The sequence below is a fragment of the Neocloeon triangulifer genome, unplaced genomic scaffold (genome assembly GCF_031216515.1).
Source record: "Neocloeon triangulifer isolate White Clay Creek 2 clone unplaced genomic scaffold, ASM3121651v1 ptg000017l, whole genome shotgun sequence".
Lineage (NCBI taxonomy): Eukaryota > Metazoa > Arthropoda > Insecta > Ephemeroptera > Baetidae > Neocloeon > Neocloeon triangulifer.
This window is the reverse complement of record NW_026775559.1, coordinates 2,614,402-2,628,981: the sequence shown is the minus strand read 5'-3', so window position 1 is coordinate 2,628,981 and position 14,580 is coordinate 2,614,402. Positions and strand designations below refer to the sequence as shown.

The window sequence follows — 14,580 nt, the reverse complement described above, 5'->3', positions numbered from 1 at the left end:
TTTTAATTAATTTAAAATGATAACTTTTAAAGAATAAATTTGCGACCACAAATAAATAGTGAGGTTTTAGGCCGTTATTTGTTACATTAGACTAAAATTTGCCCGAGTTTATGATAAAGTGTCTTATTGGTTTGTGTTCTTCTCCAAAGGCAAGCTCCAATCTTAACAGATCTTAACGAGTTCATTTATTGCAATAGTTCAAACTTAACAGGTTTCAAACTTTCAATATTGCAAACTTTTTGTTGACAGGGCGAAACGAAATACGATTTTGCACAGTGTGCGCGTGACAATGTCTGAGAAAACTGATTTGCTGGGTGTCGTCGCTACGAGAATGTAGCTTGTGTGTTGTGACGGGGCTAGAAATTGCGTTCCTTTCATACTGCCTGGCCAAAGAAAGACGCGCGCTCGCCCACTATTACCAAGACAGGCAAGACACGCCAGAGAATTGCGCCTCTTATTGATGGAAAAAATGACTGATGGAGAGGAGTGAGAGGAAAATATTCCATTTTAATCTCTGTTTTCAAAAAATTTTATATTTCTTAAGCAACTGATCGTCGTAAACATTCTTTTACTGAAATTAACATTAAAATTATATGAAAAATTTTGTTAATTAACTGTTTTCTTTCGATAATTTTCAAACATTGGCAGTGATTTTACAATAAAATTTATTAATCTCTTTTACATTTTGATATGAAATATGTTGGAGAAAATAAATAAATAAAGAAATTTGTTCCATGATCTGCAGTTACAGAATATACGCATGTGGCAAAGAATACGGACAGCGGCACCCTTCACACATCTTTATGAAAGCGAATTTCTCGCAAGTCTTTTCACAAAGAAAAGAAGAAAAAAAACAGGAGCGCACACATCTGCAGGCCTTTCTTCTCGCGAACCAAAGATGTAGCTAGGGAGAAGCGCTGCTTTTTCTTTTGAAGTTTATTCTCAGCGTCCACCAGGTCCTCACCCGTGAACGAATTTTTGACAACTTTTCACAAACTGCTCGTCAAGCCAGCAAGAAAAAAATCTTGACTTTGGTGTGGTAATGTGAATGAAAGGGCGCAGTTTTCTCTCTGCGCTATCTCATGCAAAACTGTACAAACATCACCGAGTAAATATTGCATTTGATTCTGCGAACAAGATTTCTAGGTTTCTGTATTAGAAAGTTTTACAATAAATTTACATGAATTGTGAATTCATAACTTTACCAACGAAATTTTTAACATTTCGAATAGGAATAAAGTCATCTAATAAAAGGTTAAGAATTCGCATATTTTTTTAAACAGACAGGAATTTAATATTGTTAAAAGCAATAAAAATCTTGAAAAAAAAAACAATTACCTGAAAGGTAGTAAATTATAAATCATGCTGAAAGGAAAATTGATCAAAATTTTTGAATTCACAATATTAATATTTGCGTTTACAGTTCCTTTCAATCTTTTTATGGCATTCCAAGTCACTTTGTTATTTTATTATGCCAGCGCCGTTTCAAAAATATTGCCTTCGTCGCGCAAAGGAGAATTTCAGTGCGTGGAAAAAGGAATCTAAAAGCAAATAACCTGAAGTATGCGGACCACCAACTTTTTTAATATAAGTCAGCTAGATTACACCGGCAGCCTCCATTTGAGCACAGACGCCTGGGGGATGGAAATAAATTTAATACACCCATGCATCTTGCTGCGCAGCCGAGGAGAAACAAAGCATGAAAAATGGCTTTGTTTTTTTCCGGTTATTGTGCGGACAGCAAATACGTCCATCCACTGTGTGTGTTTTACTCAAGTGGCCTCTCTGTTACACCCATGTGCATAACACAGAAGAGTAAAACGAATTTAGCAGTGCGTAGTGCCGACACACTCGTCTCGTGAGCAATAAAAATGCAAATTGGCTCTCACTGGAGGGTTGATTTTGGAGGCGCACAACTCAAAAGGGACGCGTTCAAGTCAAGTTCGATCAGCTATTCTTACGACGGGAGTCCAATTTCAGCAAGAATTCAATCTTGGCACCCGACGCGAAATTATATTATTCGTCTTTCTGCCAAACACACGCTGCTTTGTTCATTTATTCCAGAGAAAAACAAAAGATTTTCTTGCTTTCAACGATTATGATTTATTGATACCAGTTAAAATTTCACTTTTTCCAAATAGATTTCAACATTTAATATACACTCAACATTTTGAATCTTATTATTAGTTTTTTATATTAATTTTTTATCTATTTTGAGCAAAATGATTTTGACTTTTTGGACACAGTTATGCCCGACTTTACATCACATTCAAATTCAGCAAGGAGAGATGGAGTTGTTTAGCGTGTAACATTTACATGATTCATGCAAAGAGGAGAAAGGGATGAGCAAGCGGAAAAGTTATGCAACATTTTGTTCCCACAGCTCGAGAGTTACGTATGTTGTTTACATACATGTAAAGTTAGTTATAGAGAGATAATAGAAGCAACACTTCTTGAAACTGTCTGCATTAATTTTACATCACAGAAAAATAATATTTTAGAGAGCTCATTTGTTTATCTGATGAGTCATTTTGCTCCACTTTTGCTTCAAAGTTAAATTGATTGTTGGTTTTAAAGGAAGAATAAAACTTTGTTTAAAGACGCACGTCTCTTAAATTTAAATTCAATTTGTCATTAAATCACTACGGCCTATTAATTTTCAATTACTTCAATTTAAAAAAAAATTCAAGTGTTTTAAGCACCTTTTAAATAATAATAATTTGCTTTTCAGCCGGCCTTGCCATCACCAGGCATCACAAAGAAAAAAAATATTAAAATTATTAAATTTCAAGAAGTTTTTTATAGACGCAAATTTCAGGCGCTTAATATTTTCTAAAATAAGAAATATTTTTATCCTTGGTAAGTCATATAATTTGGTTTATTTTTTTGTTTTTACTATCAAGCTCGTCAGTTTAAAAAATAAGCCAAATCAAAATTAATTTGAAGTGGAGAGAAACTAAAATAAAAACTTTAATTTAGAATTGCAATTAAAACATTTAGATTCATGTGTGCAAGTTTCCAAACATCAAATTTTTCTCTCTTCGAAAGTAAATCATATTTCAATACAAATAAAATTTTGTATTGTTTCAAGTTTCCTAGAAATTTAGTAGGTAACTTTGGTCAATTTGGTCTGTTTGTGTCAAATTTAGCATGTGGTTTTCACTGAAAACATTTCAACTTAAAATTGCATTACTCGTATCCATTTGATGATTTTTGCATATATGAGCAGAGTAAAAATAATCAATCGACTTCAATTTGCAAGTCAATAAAGAGTTATTTATTACACAAAAACTAACCAAGCATTGCTTAAAAAACTTAAGCATAGAACTGAAATTTTTTTGGGAAGAAATAAATTTCTTATTATTAAAAACTTTTTAAATGGGACCAATTTTGAGAATTTATTATTATAGCTGATTTCATTTTGATAATTGAATTAAAATAAATTAAACAGAGACTAATATGCCAAAACCATCTTTTAGTTTAATCGCTTATCTTCTTATTTCTACCCTGTTAAAAAAATCGAGCCAATTTAAAAAATATCTTTTCACATTCTTACAGTTCCTTATATTTAATTAATACTTCATAGCCCTCTGATGTGTACTATTTTGAACTAAACTCACAGGCCAATCAATCACAAAAAGCTTATCTTTTCTTTGAAAAATTAGAGCTGTCCGGTGACAATGATTGCGTCACCATGGGACGAGCTGCTGCCGTTTCGGTTGTCGTCCGGATCCAGACGTTGCGTGTCGCGGCGCTTGTTGGACTCGGCCGCCTCCATCCACGAACACAGGAGCACCCCCTGCCGTTGGCGGATGCTGGCGTTGCGGCGGGGCTCCGACGGACTTCCGCCGCTGGCGTTCAGTCTGCTCTCGGAAGAGGAGCCTCGGCGGCACCCGAAGACGTTCAGGAACGACTTGCGGAAGCTGGCGTTCATGAAGCAGTAGGTGATGGGGTTGCAGCAGCTCGAGCTGTACGCCAACAGTTGGAAGAAGCTGATGCCGGTGTAGCCGAGGCCCGAGTAGACTGCCATGTTGTCGAACAGGGCGATCGTGTTGATGACGTAGAGCGGCGTCCAGCACAGGAAAAACTCGAGCACCACCACGAACAGCATTTGGATGACGCGTTTTTTGCTCATCAGACTTTTTTCGGCGTTGGTCCGCCGCAACATGCTGTTGCCGTTCGATGAATCCTGCTGAAGGGCGCGTGGTCGGTTCCTTGTACTGCCGCGCAAAGAACTCTGCCGCCTGGTCAGCGCCGATCCATTGAGACCCACATACACCTCGTGGTTCCCTGCAACATCAAAAAGATAAAAACTAGTGATATTTTGCGCGAAAATCTTCAGGTTTTTTTTGCTCATATTTGTTGCTCTTTTCTATTTCCAACTTTCTTCAACTTTGGTATTTGGAACGCTAATTAAATCAAACAATCAGATTAATCAATCCAATCAAATGTAATTAATCAATTAAACAAAACTAAATATTGTTTTATAATCAAGCGTCGCTCAAGAAAAATAAATAATAATATAGTTGTATGTTGAGCCTTTGTTTGGATCGGTTTTTTTAGTAAAAAAATTCATAGTTGGATTATGTTTTTTGCTACTTTTTTTTGTAAAAGAAAATGGTTTAATATAAATATGGGTGCGAAATGTACGAAGAAACTCTTGCTTTGAATTACAAATGAAAACCCAATTTTATTTAAAAAGAAGCTAAAGACCCCTTCTTAAAGAGAACTTTACGCTATTCAAACCTTTTCAACACAAATAACATGCTGAAATTTGCCAGAACTTTCAGGGATGCTAATTAGACATACTTTTGAAAAGCAATTTCAAAAAGACTGCGGTTTTTTTATAATAAGAACTGCTTGCAAGCAAAAAATTTTAACAACTTCGTTACAAAGAATAAAGCAGCTTGTTTGCATGCGGGCGCGAATAAAAAAGCAAGAAGTCTGGTGCTGACAAAGAACGGCTGTCCGTGACTTTAATTGGGCTCGCGCAGGCAATATTCAGCTCACGTTGCAAAGATTTGAGGGTAATTTTTTCTCGACTCTCGAGAGACATGAAAAAGCGGCGTCAAAAAAGCAACCTGAGCTTGACGATAATTTAGCACACGTCTATCTTTCTTTTTAATAGCACGCGACGCGAGCAAGGCTTAAATCTCAACGGTCCGTTGCGCCGGAAAAAAATGAGAGCAATGCATAAAAAGGACAAATTTAACGCTGGTTTGATCTGGAAATGGATGGCTGTAATTTTCCGTGTTAAACGGTACAATTTAACGCTCAGATTCCTATAAAAGTGGAAAAGAAAACACACATTTTAATGTCGACTGCTTTTACATTTCAAAAGACCTAAAAAAACAAGCTGATATGGATATTTAGATTACTTTATATTATCCTTTCCTGCCATCAATGAGAGTTAACAATAATAATGATGTAAAAGTATGAAAGCATTTATGAAATATTCGTATTTCATTAATTTTTATGATAAAATAAGTGATAAGAACAAAAAAATGTCAACTGAGGCTCACTGAGGCGGATGGGGTCTTTTTGATCTCGGAGTTTTTAGCAAACTTCTTGCTAGTGGTGGTGCTTTTTTGTCCAACAATTCCTTTCTTTCTCAAATAAATGTTTTCAACAATTGTATGTCAAACAATGTTTGTTATGTAACAATTTGTACAAATAAACAACAATAATATTATATTTCCTATTTTAAATTTTCCTCATTTCCAAGAAACGCTGAGAACACCGACACTTCAAATAAGTATACTCTCTTCAAGAAGCATAAAATATTCTGAGAAACTTTGAAGGGAATTCACTGCCGCGATTTTCCGCCTCTTGGTAAAACTCTTTGTGCTGGGTTTGTGAAGTACGCGGCGCCGTCGAAAGTTTTGCGAGAGTCGAAGCAATTAAATATTCCTTAACAACTTAAAAGCCTCCGCATCTCTTCAAATAACCGTTGTTGTTTTTAATAATTCACCAAAGACGAACGCCAATTAAGGACTGGCTCCTTTGAAGCAGCTCTTTAAGCCAAAATCGCAACAAAAGATTTCAAAAGTTTTTCATTGTTTATGTTAAAAGAATTAAGTAAACTATGAAATTAACGCACAATTTATCTAAAACAATAGCAGCCGGTTTCAAAACTCACCATCTTTGTTCGAGTATCTTGCCTCGGCTTTCATGCCACGCCAAAGGGTGCGCGAAATCAAGACATAAGTTGCAGTGAGCGCGACGAGGGGCACGACGAGCAGCGCCGCGTCTAGCAGCAAGTTGTACGCTCGCTCGTAATCCAGATGAGGCCACTTTTCCCGACACTTGTGGTGTCCTGAAACAGTGCGAGCCAAACAGGGTTCTGCTTCATTATATCACTTCATTAAAGTTGATGCTAACAAAGTTATGCACTGACGTGATGGGAATATTGAACAGTAAACACCAGATAAGGCAGATTAAGTGCAGTGCAAGTTTGCTCCAATTCACCATTTGCGAAATCGAATACCATTGGTTCTTATGGCAGCCTTATCTTAGAATGATTGAATCTTTTCAATCCTAAGATATGTTGTAGAAGATGCAAAATAAAAAATATTGACGTTGGAAAAATCAAAATTGGTTCAGCGTGGGGCTGTAGTCAGGCGATCAAAGATTTGTAAAAACTCAAAAAATTGGCTTTGGTTGCCTACTTTACAAATCTTTGATCGCCTGACTACAGCCCCACGCTGAACCAATTTTGATTTTTCCAACGCCAATATTATTTATTTTTCATTTTGTACAACATGTCTTAGGATTGAAAAGATTCAATCATTCTAAGATGAAGCTATCATAAGAACCAATGTTATTTGATTTCGCAAATGGTGAATTATATATAGAAAAATGTCTTATTTCAATTATATGTGTAAAATAAATAAAGCTCTTTCAAGCGTATCTACGGTATCTACTTTAAAATTACGCCACGGTTTAAGGGCATTCATGACGCTTGAAATCGAGGTGGCAGATGGTTCACCGCTACTTGGACTCGCCACAATTCAGATTGGGCTGCTTTCGCATCTGCCATTGCAAGAGGAAATGGGTCTGGGATGGTTGAATGCATTTTGAGGAGTTATTCACGCGTATGTTTGTTTTGCGATTCCAGTGCGGTCTTTTGAAAGGGAGGGATGCCAAAGTGATGTTACTGTATATGATGTTTATCTCGCAACTTCTGCCGCTCGGGCTGTTGGCTTTACTTGTCATGCTGCTTAGTTACATATTCATAGGGTGGTGAGGGCGGTGAGACCCTTTGCTCGACAGGGATAATGGAAATTTCGCGTTAAGGTTACGTCAACTATTATCAAGTCTTGAGCAGTGAATAAAAACGAAACAAATAAATGAGGACTGTTAACTCCCCGTCATATTTTGTAAGTAAATTTCTTCTAAATGTTCGAGGGGGTCACTTCAATCAATTGAGATTCATGACACATGATCTGCTGTGATTTAAATTTGTTTATTAACCGACAGGTTTAATTATCATAAATTTAAAATTTATATCAACTATAAATTTTAATGTTTATAATAAAAAAATTATTTTATATGCAACAATCATGTGAAATTTGAATATTAAATAAATAAATAAATTGATTCCAAAGCTTCAATTCTGAAATTCTTTTGGTGTAAATTAAAATCGGTTTTCAATTAAAAAAAGTTGCCAAAAGAGCCGCATTAAAAATTAAATAATGTAATAGAAGTTTATTTTGTATAAACATGTTTATTAAATCACTGAAAAACATCAAAGGTAGTGTAGGCTTGTATGCTATAATTATTGAAATTCTCAAAATTATTGGCTACTACGATCTAATTTGTGCTCCAAATAAACCTAATTGACAACAATTCTGTGATAGCTTTAGGGGAAAGCAGCATCAATTTCAAAAAATAAACCTGGAAGTTATTAATGTAATAAAGATCGCCAAAATGATCAAAAGCGAAACCGGCAAATCAGCTTTTAAAATGAAAATTTCAAAAGATCAAAGTGATTAAGAGCGGCGACAGAGATAAAAGCGTAAAGAACCAGCAGACCGGCATTATTATATCACGCACTGGCGAATGTCAAAGAGGTTTTTACTTCAATATAAATTGAGTTGATTGATGCGCCCAACGACCACGTTATTTGGGTGGAAAAGAACCTCAAAGACATTAGCTGCCGATGTGGTCACGTTTATTTTTTGACAGAAATCGATGACGTTCAAAATTTCTCTCTAGGAGAGTTTCTACAGGAGTGAGCTATTATTTCGACATTGGTTTTGTGAAAGCTTGAAACTTAAAAATGTAAAAAAAATTTAAAATCTCAATTTATGTTCAAAATGTATTTTCTAAGAACGGTCTGACTTCAACACCATTTAAGCGAATATCAATTTTGATGGATTAACAACAAAATAACAACCTCTTTTAACGATTTTGCGATTTGTACCGAAACTATTTCAATCTTTGAAAAAAATTCTGTTATGTATTTTCATAATTCTTTAGACACATCATATAAGGATATAAGTAAAAATAAATCAGATTTTCAGTATTTTTCATTATTATAATTCCGTTTATAATATTTCATAATTGACTTTTTATTAAAAAAAAAAGAAGAAGCTGACGAGAGGGGATTCTATGAAAAATTGCATGAATTCCGCTTTCTTATGAGATTATAATAATTATTATGTGAATAATATGTGCGAGGACCACTGAAGGCGTAACTCGCCTGAGAGTCGTTTTTCACAGTAGATAATGAAGTGTTGCCTGAGGTTACTTGCCTTGACTGGTGGGTTGAAGTTCGGAAAGGGTGGCGACCGGCGTCATGAGCAGCAGGCTGCCTACCCATACGGCTGCGATGAGGCGGTAGGCGTGCGAAAGAGTTTGCCAGCGGCGAGACCTCAGCGGGTGGCAGATGGCGTAGTATCTCTCCACCGAAATCGCCACCAGCGTCCACACGGAAACAGACACGGAAACGGCTGCGGACAAAATTAAATTTCAATCAGAACAAAACCAGATGAATGATGTTTGACAACCAAGGAAATTGCTTCCAGTGGCCATATTGGTGAGCGGTAAAATCAAGAGCCGCTATATGGAACCAACTAATTAGGAATATTTATATAGATGCATCTAAGGAAATCTGTTCTACTATTCAAAATCTTCTCAATTGAGGAAAATGGCATGGAAATTGCGGAGAAATTGGTGCTTTAATATAAGATTCAGAAAATCTCTGAAACGCCAGGTATTAAAATCCTTTGCTTTGCTTTTCCTTCACTCAAAGACTAACTGGTTCTCTCTGGAGGCTTTAAAAAAGCTCAAAATATCATGCTAATTGTGAGAGGTGGTGAGTTTTTTTTTAAAGTTCTTACTTCCTGCTTATTTTTATTGCTAGCTTATCAGTGCACATTATATTTAACTGAAGTTCATAATTTTGGTGGGCTACATTTTGATAAATTTACAAATAAAAAAAAATATCATTGACTTTTAATATGAGAGTGATGAATTTATTTTAATACTTTTATCAGAAATAAGAAAAATCTAGAAAATGTCAGAACATAAAATTGATTCTGTTTTTCGATTGAAACAGATTTTTAACGCAAATAGAGTGATTAAATAAATCATACTCATCACTTTACCAAACTTTCTCACATAACCATAAATCTATGTAAACTAAACTGTAGGAGATTGTAAGAAGGAAAAACATGAAAATACTCTATGATATTAATACTTCTCCTCCACGGGTGTCGCAACAATCTCGCTGTGAAAAATGACCAGTCGCATAAAAAGTCAGGGACTAGAATTTACTGCCTTTGTTGAGAAAAGTATGCAACCGGTGCAGCAAGAGCGTTCAACCGGTTGCCATGCGAAACACGTTTATTTACATTTATGCTTCTTTTTATGTAAAGGCCGTAAAGGCCTAAAAGCTGGGAGGCGGTTTTCGCTCATAAATTCGCATCCACCAACTATTTCCTTTCAGTCTTGGACAAGAATTGCTTTCAATAATTGATGAGATTGAAGTGCGTGCATAAATAATAATCCTTCCATGGATCGAGTTTTCTCTGTAGGAAATTTGTTGTTCTACTTAAAATCTCTTAAAAGAAAGATAGACACAAAATATTAAAGACTATTTTGAGTGACGTATAGTGTAATAGTCTAAAAATTTTAAAAATTAAATAAAATCCTCCTATGGTTTCAAATTTATAGCTTTCTTATGAAGCCTTTTCAAGAAATTTTCTTTTGGTGATTTAAGGGTGTTTACAAACTTTTACTTCTGCTAAAAATGCAGTTGAAATTTGAATTTCACCTCAACAAATTACACTAATTTGTAAAAAGAAAAAATGGTAAAATTATACAAAGTTCAAAGCAAAATATTACACATGTAATTTAAAAAGAATTACCATAATTTAACAAAGCAGAATTGTAATTAATGTACACAATAGGGATGCAGCAAAAAACGTGATGATTTTCACTAGAGTAAAACTGGCTGGCTTTTAACATTTCACAAGCAATTTAACAAACCGGTGCCTAAAACAATTAGGCCACATAGAATGGACGTGTTTTCCAGGATATTCATTCTAACTTCCTAAACAAAAACCACACAAAAAATAAGAGAGAAACGGTATTCTGGTTTTGCGCGTGGGGCGGTTCACAATGCTGCTGCTTGTTGACTGCAGAGAGCCTGTGGCCCTCTTGACGCGGAAGAAAGGGGCAGAGTTCGCGATCCGCTCCCGAAGGGTGCATTAGCCCTCCATTGTACGGGGATAGTCTGGGGGCGAACATAAAGCACCAGTTGCTTCCGCTTGATTGCGCCTCTAGATATTGCATTACTCTCTCTCACGAGTCGGTGGTTTTGGTTTTCCCCAAATTAAATAATCGCCTGGTTGGTCGGAATTTCTTGTGCAAATTTGGCAAATTCAGAGAGATGAATCCGACAGGAAAACACTTCTCAAGTTTGGACGCTCGAGGGCCGTTAAAGTTTATGCCAGCAAATTCTTGTGCTGATAAAAAAATAAGTCCAGAAATGAGAGTTTGCGAACTTCCAACCCAAAGCATAATTTAGACTCTCTTAATAAATTTTTACAGCTTTCCTTCTAACATTAAGTGAAAAAACTCCCAAGCAGCCTGTAATGATGATGTTGCGACTCTCATGGCAAAGTTTTGTGGACCCACCCTTCCTGCTTATTTTTCACATTTTTCATAGAATAATTTAAAATTCAGAACTCTCCATAATCAAATAAACTCTGCATATACATAAAAAAATTCAGATTGCAGGTTATGTTAAATATTAGTGGTAAAAGAAATCTTTCAACTTTGATTTGATATTATAAGCAAATATTTTGGAAAAGTTTTAAATGTACGTTAAATAAATTTTAAACTTGCTGAAGCTTGTTCTTAATTTATTAAAGAACTTTTCACCTCAGGTGGTTTTAGTGTTTTGATTTCTTAGACAATTATGTAAATATTATATATTTTTATTTTATATCTACTGTTTATTTCAGTTCTTTTGGTTACATTTCATTTAACAATAAGAAGCAAGAAATACCTACAAAAAGAAGATACATCAATGTTTTAAATTTTAAAGATACACGTTTTATGATCTTGTTTGAAAAATTATTTTCAGTGGAACTACAAAAATAGTTTTTTCAAAGCTCACAAATTATTTATTTGTGGCAGAATCCTGATTGGAATTTTTAAAATGTAATTTTTTATATTATGGCGAATTTGTCAAATTTTCTCTAATATCAAAACATCAAAACGTGTCAACTCTGGAAAACGTGTGAACGACAAAAATCTCTTCTAACAAGCGGCGGCTCAAATGATTTTAGCCTGGGATTACAACGTGGGTCTAGCGGCTTAAAACTATATCCCCTCGTGATTCTATATTGTCTCTCTCTCTGTTGGCTTTCTTTGCACAATGGAATGGCCACAGCTCGGAGCTCGGAGCAAATATTTGTGCCTAGCTGTCCGCTCGTGTGCCACTTGGAATTCATTGTCCCTGATAAATATTTGCTCTTCTCTTGCAGAAACGGCAGTGAAGGGCTATTTACACGTTACGCTATTTTAATGACTAGCTTTTCAAACCGCATTATTTCGTTTTGGTCAGCTATTGTCAATGTGATGCCTTTGCCATAAGGGATGCTGGCAAAATAATGAGGTGGGTTGAAGCACACACAAAAAGAGAAAACCTTTGCTTTGACCGGCTTTGACGGGTGATTTTTCTATTGCAGAAAAGGTTGCTTTTGTTTACTTTTCGCTTTGTTATGTTGAAGAAAAACTATTGTTCTATATTGGGTGACTTTTTGTTTGGTAAGGAAACTTTTCGCCTCCAAAGTTTAATTATACTCGCAGATAAGTTTAAATTGTTTCTAGGTATCTAGGTAAAATTTAATACATATCAGAAGGTTATATCGAGGGAAATTTCACAGCATGAAGTATGAGAGTTAGAAGGTTGCTGAATCTAGAAATCGCTAGAAACAATGGTTTTGTAATGTAAAACGTTCAGCCAGATGATATTTAATTTGTTATTTGCTGTTGCATTTTTATACTTCTTTTAATTTTTATCAAACAGTGCATATTGAAAATTTCAGAATATAATATTTTTGTACCAAATTGGATGGCACTCACCAGATTTTAATGAGGGATGAAACCAGATTTCTTTTGATAAAAATTGTCTTTATTTTGAAGTTTTATTATTGTTAAATGAAGATCTTATTAAATATTTTGAATAAAAAAATGTAAGTTTTCAAGCACTAAAATTATGCATCGTGTTCACAAAGGGTTTCACAGAAAAGTCCTTTGTTTCAATTAAAAGAAGAAAAAAAGTTAATAAACCGCTTTAGCATATATCTGCTCTTGACTTCATCCTCTCGCCCCATCTAAAATTCGTTTATAAAGATTAAACCCGAGTTGAACGCCTACTGTTTCCAATTTATGCTAACCCGTTAATCTCGCGTGTCACAAAGGTTGCCTAACTTTTTCCGTCCATGATGAAAGGGAGCGCTATAAGTCTTTCAATCTCACTCGCTAATCTAGTCGGCGGCTGAATATTGCGTTCATCCATTAAATATGTGTATGCGCTAAGCTGCTGCAAAATAGTCGTAAAAGAACATTGCTAAAAAAAAAAAATGATGTTAAACTACAAAATTTACTGAAAGCACTGCAAAAACCAATTTTCGTCTAAATCTCTGTAATTTTTTTTATTGAGAGTTTAACTCCGAAAAGTGTAGGCTGCAGAGCGGCGAGTAGTCGGGTATTTATCGCCTCTTGATAAATACTCGGTTATGATCGAGTTTCAGTGAGTTGTTTACTGACACTGTGTGCCTATTTTTCTGCCAACCACTTTTACAATTGATTGTTCTGCTTTGTTGGAGAAAAATAAATGAATTGAAAAAAAGTCATAATGTCTCCACAGTGATCCAGCGAATAAGAAATCATTTTTTTCTTAATTTATGAAATTTTTCTTTGTTATATAATTATTTTTTAATTTATACAAAGGAATTATTTGACGGAAATAAAGTGCAGCCCAAAAGAATAAGAGGACAAAACCTTAGGGAAAACTTTGAATGTTGAAATATAGGTACAACGGCATAAGGAATCACTAAAAAAATACATTTACATATTCTGAAGATATTCAGATAAATTTAAATCAATTGAATGGTAACACTCGAGGTGGATTTCATGAAAAATTGAAACCGGGCGAACCTCGTTGCAAAGAGAAAATGAAAAAATAATAAAGGACAACTGACCCCAAAGGCGACCTGCGGTCTGCTGGTACTTTAAAACTTTGAAAATAATGTTAACTTAAACTTACCTTGAGAGTAGGGGATGAGTTTGCACAAGAGTTCGCCAAAAACGAAGTCCCGGAGCAGTGCGCCTATCAAGGTGAAGGGCATGCAGAACACACCGAGCAGCAGGTCGGACACGGCCAGGTTGAGCAAGAAGACGTTGGTGATGGTTCGCATCCGCTGGTTCTGCACCAACGTCAGAATAACCAACACATTGCCCACGACGGCCAACAAGAAGATCAGGCTGTAGAGTGGAATTTGGACGCGGCCCGCGTCCCACCAGGCAGCCGCTGGTCTCATCTGGTACACTTTGGTGCTCCAGTTGGACTCGAGGGACTCATTAGTGCCTAATAAATCCCACTGGTCCACCGAGTCTGTCACATTCCAACTCATAGCTCCTGCTCGATGTTCACATCTGCGAAAACAAACATGTTGCAAAGTTATGGATTTTGCATGAATAAATTCAAAAATATTAACATTTTGAGAATTTACAAAAGTCAGCTACAAATTTTCTTTCTCTCCAAGAAAATGTATGGTCCCCGCGGGCTCCAGGCTCAACCGGGGTAAATTAAGTTCTTTTAATTTATTTTTAACTCCTCTGGGTCAGATAAATTACTCCTAAGCAAGAAGCAATCTTCTCCTCTTTGCTGGTTGTTGGATTGAAAAACTTTAAGCACTTTGAACTTTCAAAAATTTTTGTTCCAGGATAATAAAAAGTGAAAGCAAAAAAAAATACTAATTTTCTATTGTAAAAGTAATAATTACTAGTTACCATGATTTGTGACAAATCAGCAAACTAATCATGTCGATTTTTTTATAA

At 35.5% G+C, this 14,580-nt stretch overlaps 1 protein-coding gene across 3 annotated transcripts in view; it reads right to left on the bottom strand.

Moving 5' to 3' along the window:
* Positions 1 to 2,203: 2,203 nt before the first annotated feature.
* LOC132203191 (cholecystokinin receptor type A-like) overlaps positions 2,204 to 14,580 on the bottom strand; it is a 166,544-nt gene continuing 154,167 nt past the window's right edge. For all 3 annotated transcript variants that reach the window (XM_059630774.1, XM_059630778.1, XM_059630779.1), the window contains 4 exons: positions 13,787 to 14,175; positions 8,757 to 8,954; positions 6,140 to 6,316; positions 2,204 to 4,290 (listed from right to left, as the gene is read on the bottom strand). In XM_059630774.1, coding sequence (XP_059486757.1) covers positions 3,662 to 4,290; positions 6,140 to 6,316; positions 8,757 to 8,954; positions 13,787 to 14,175 — 1,393 coding nt within the window. In that variant the 3' untranslated portion in view covers positions 2,204 to 3,661. The remainder of the gene's footprint in view (positions 4,291 to 6,139; positions 6,317 to 8,756; positions 8,955 to 13,786; positions 14,176 to 14,580) is intronic.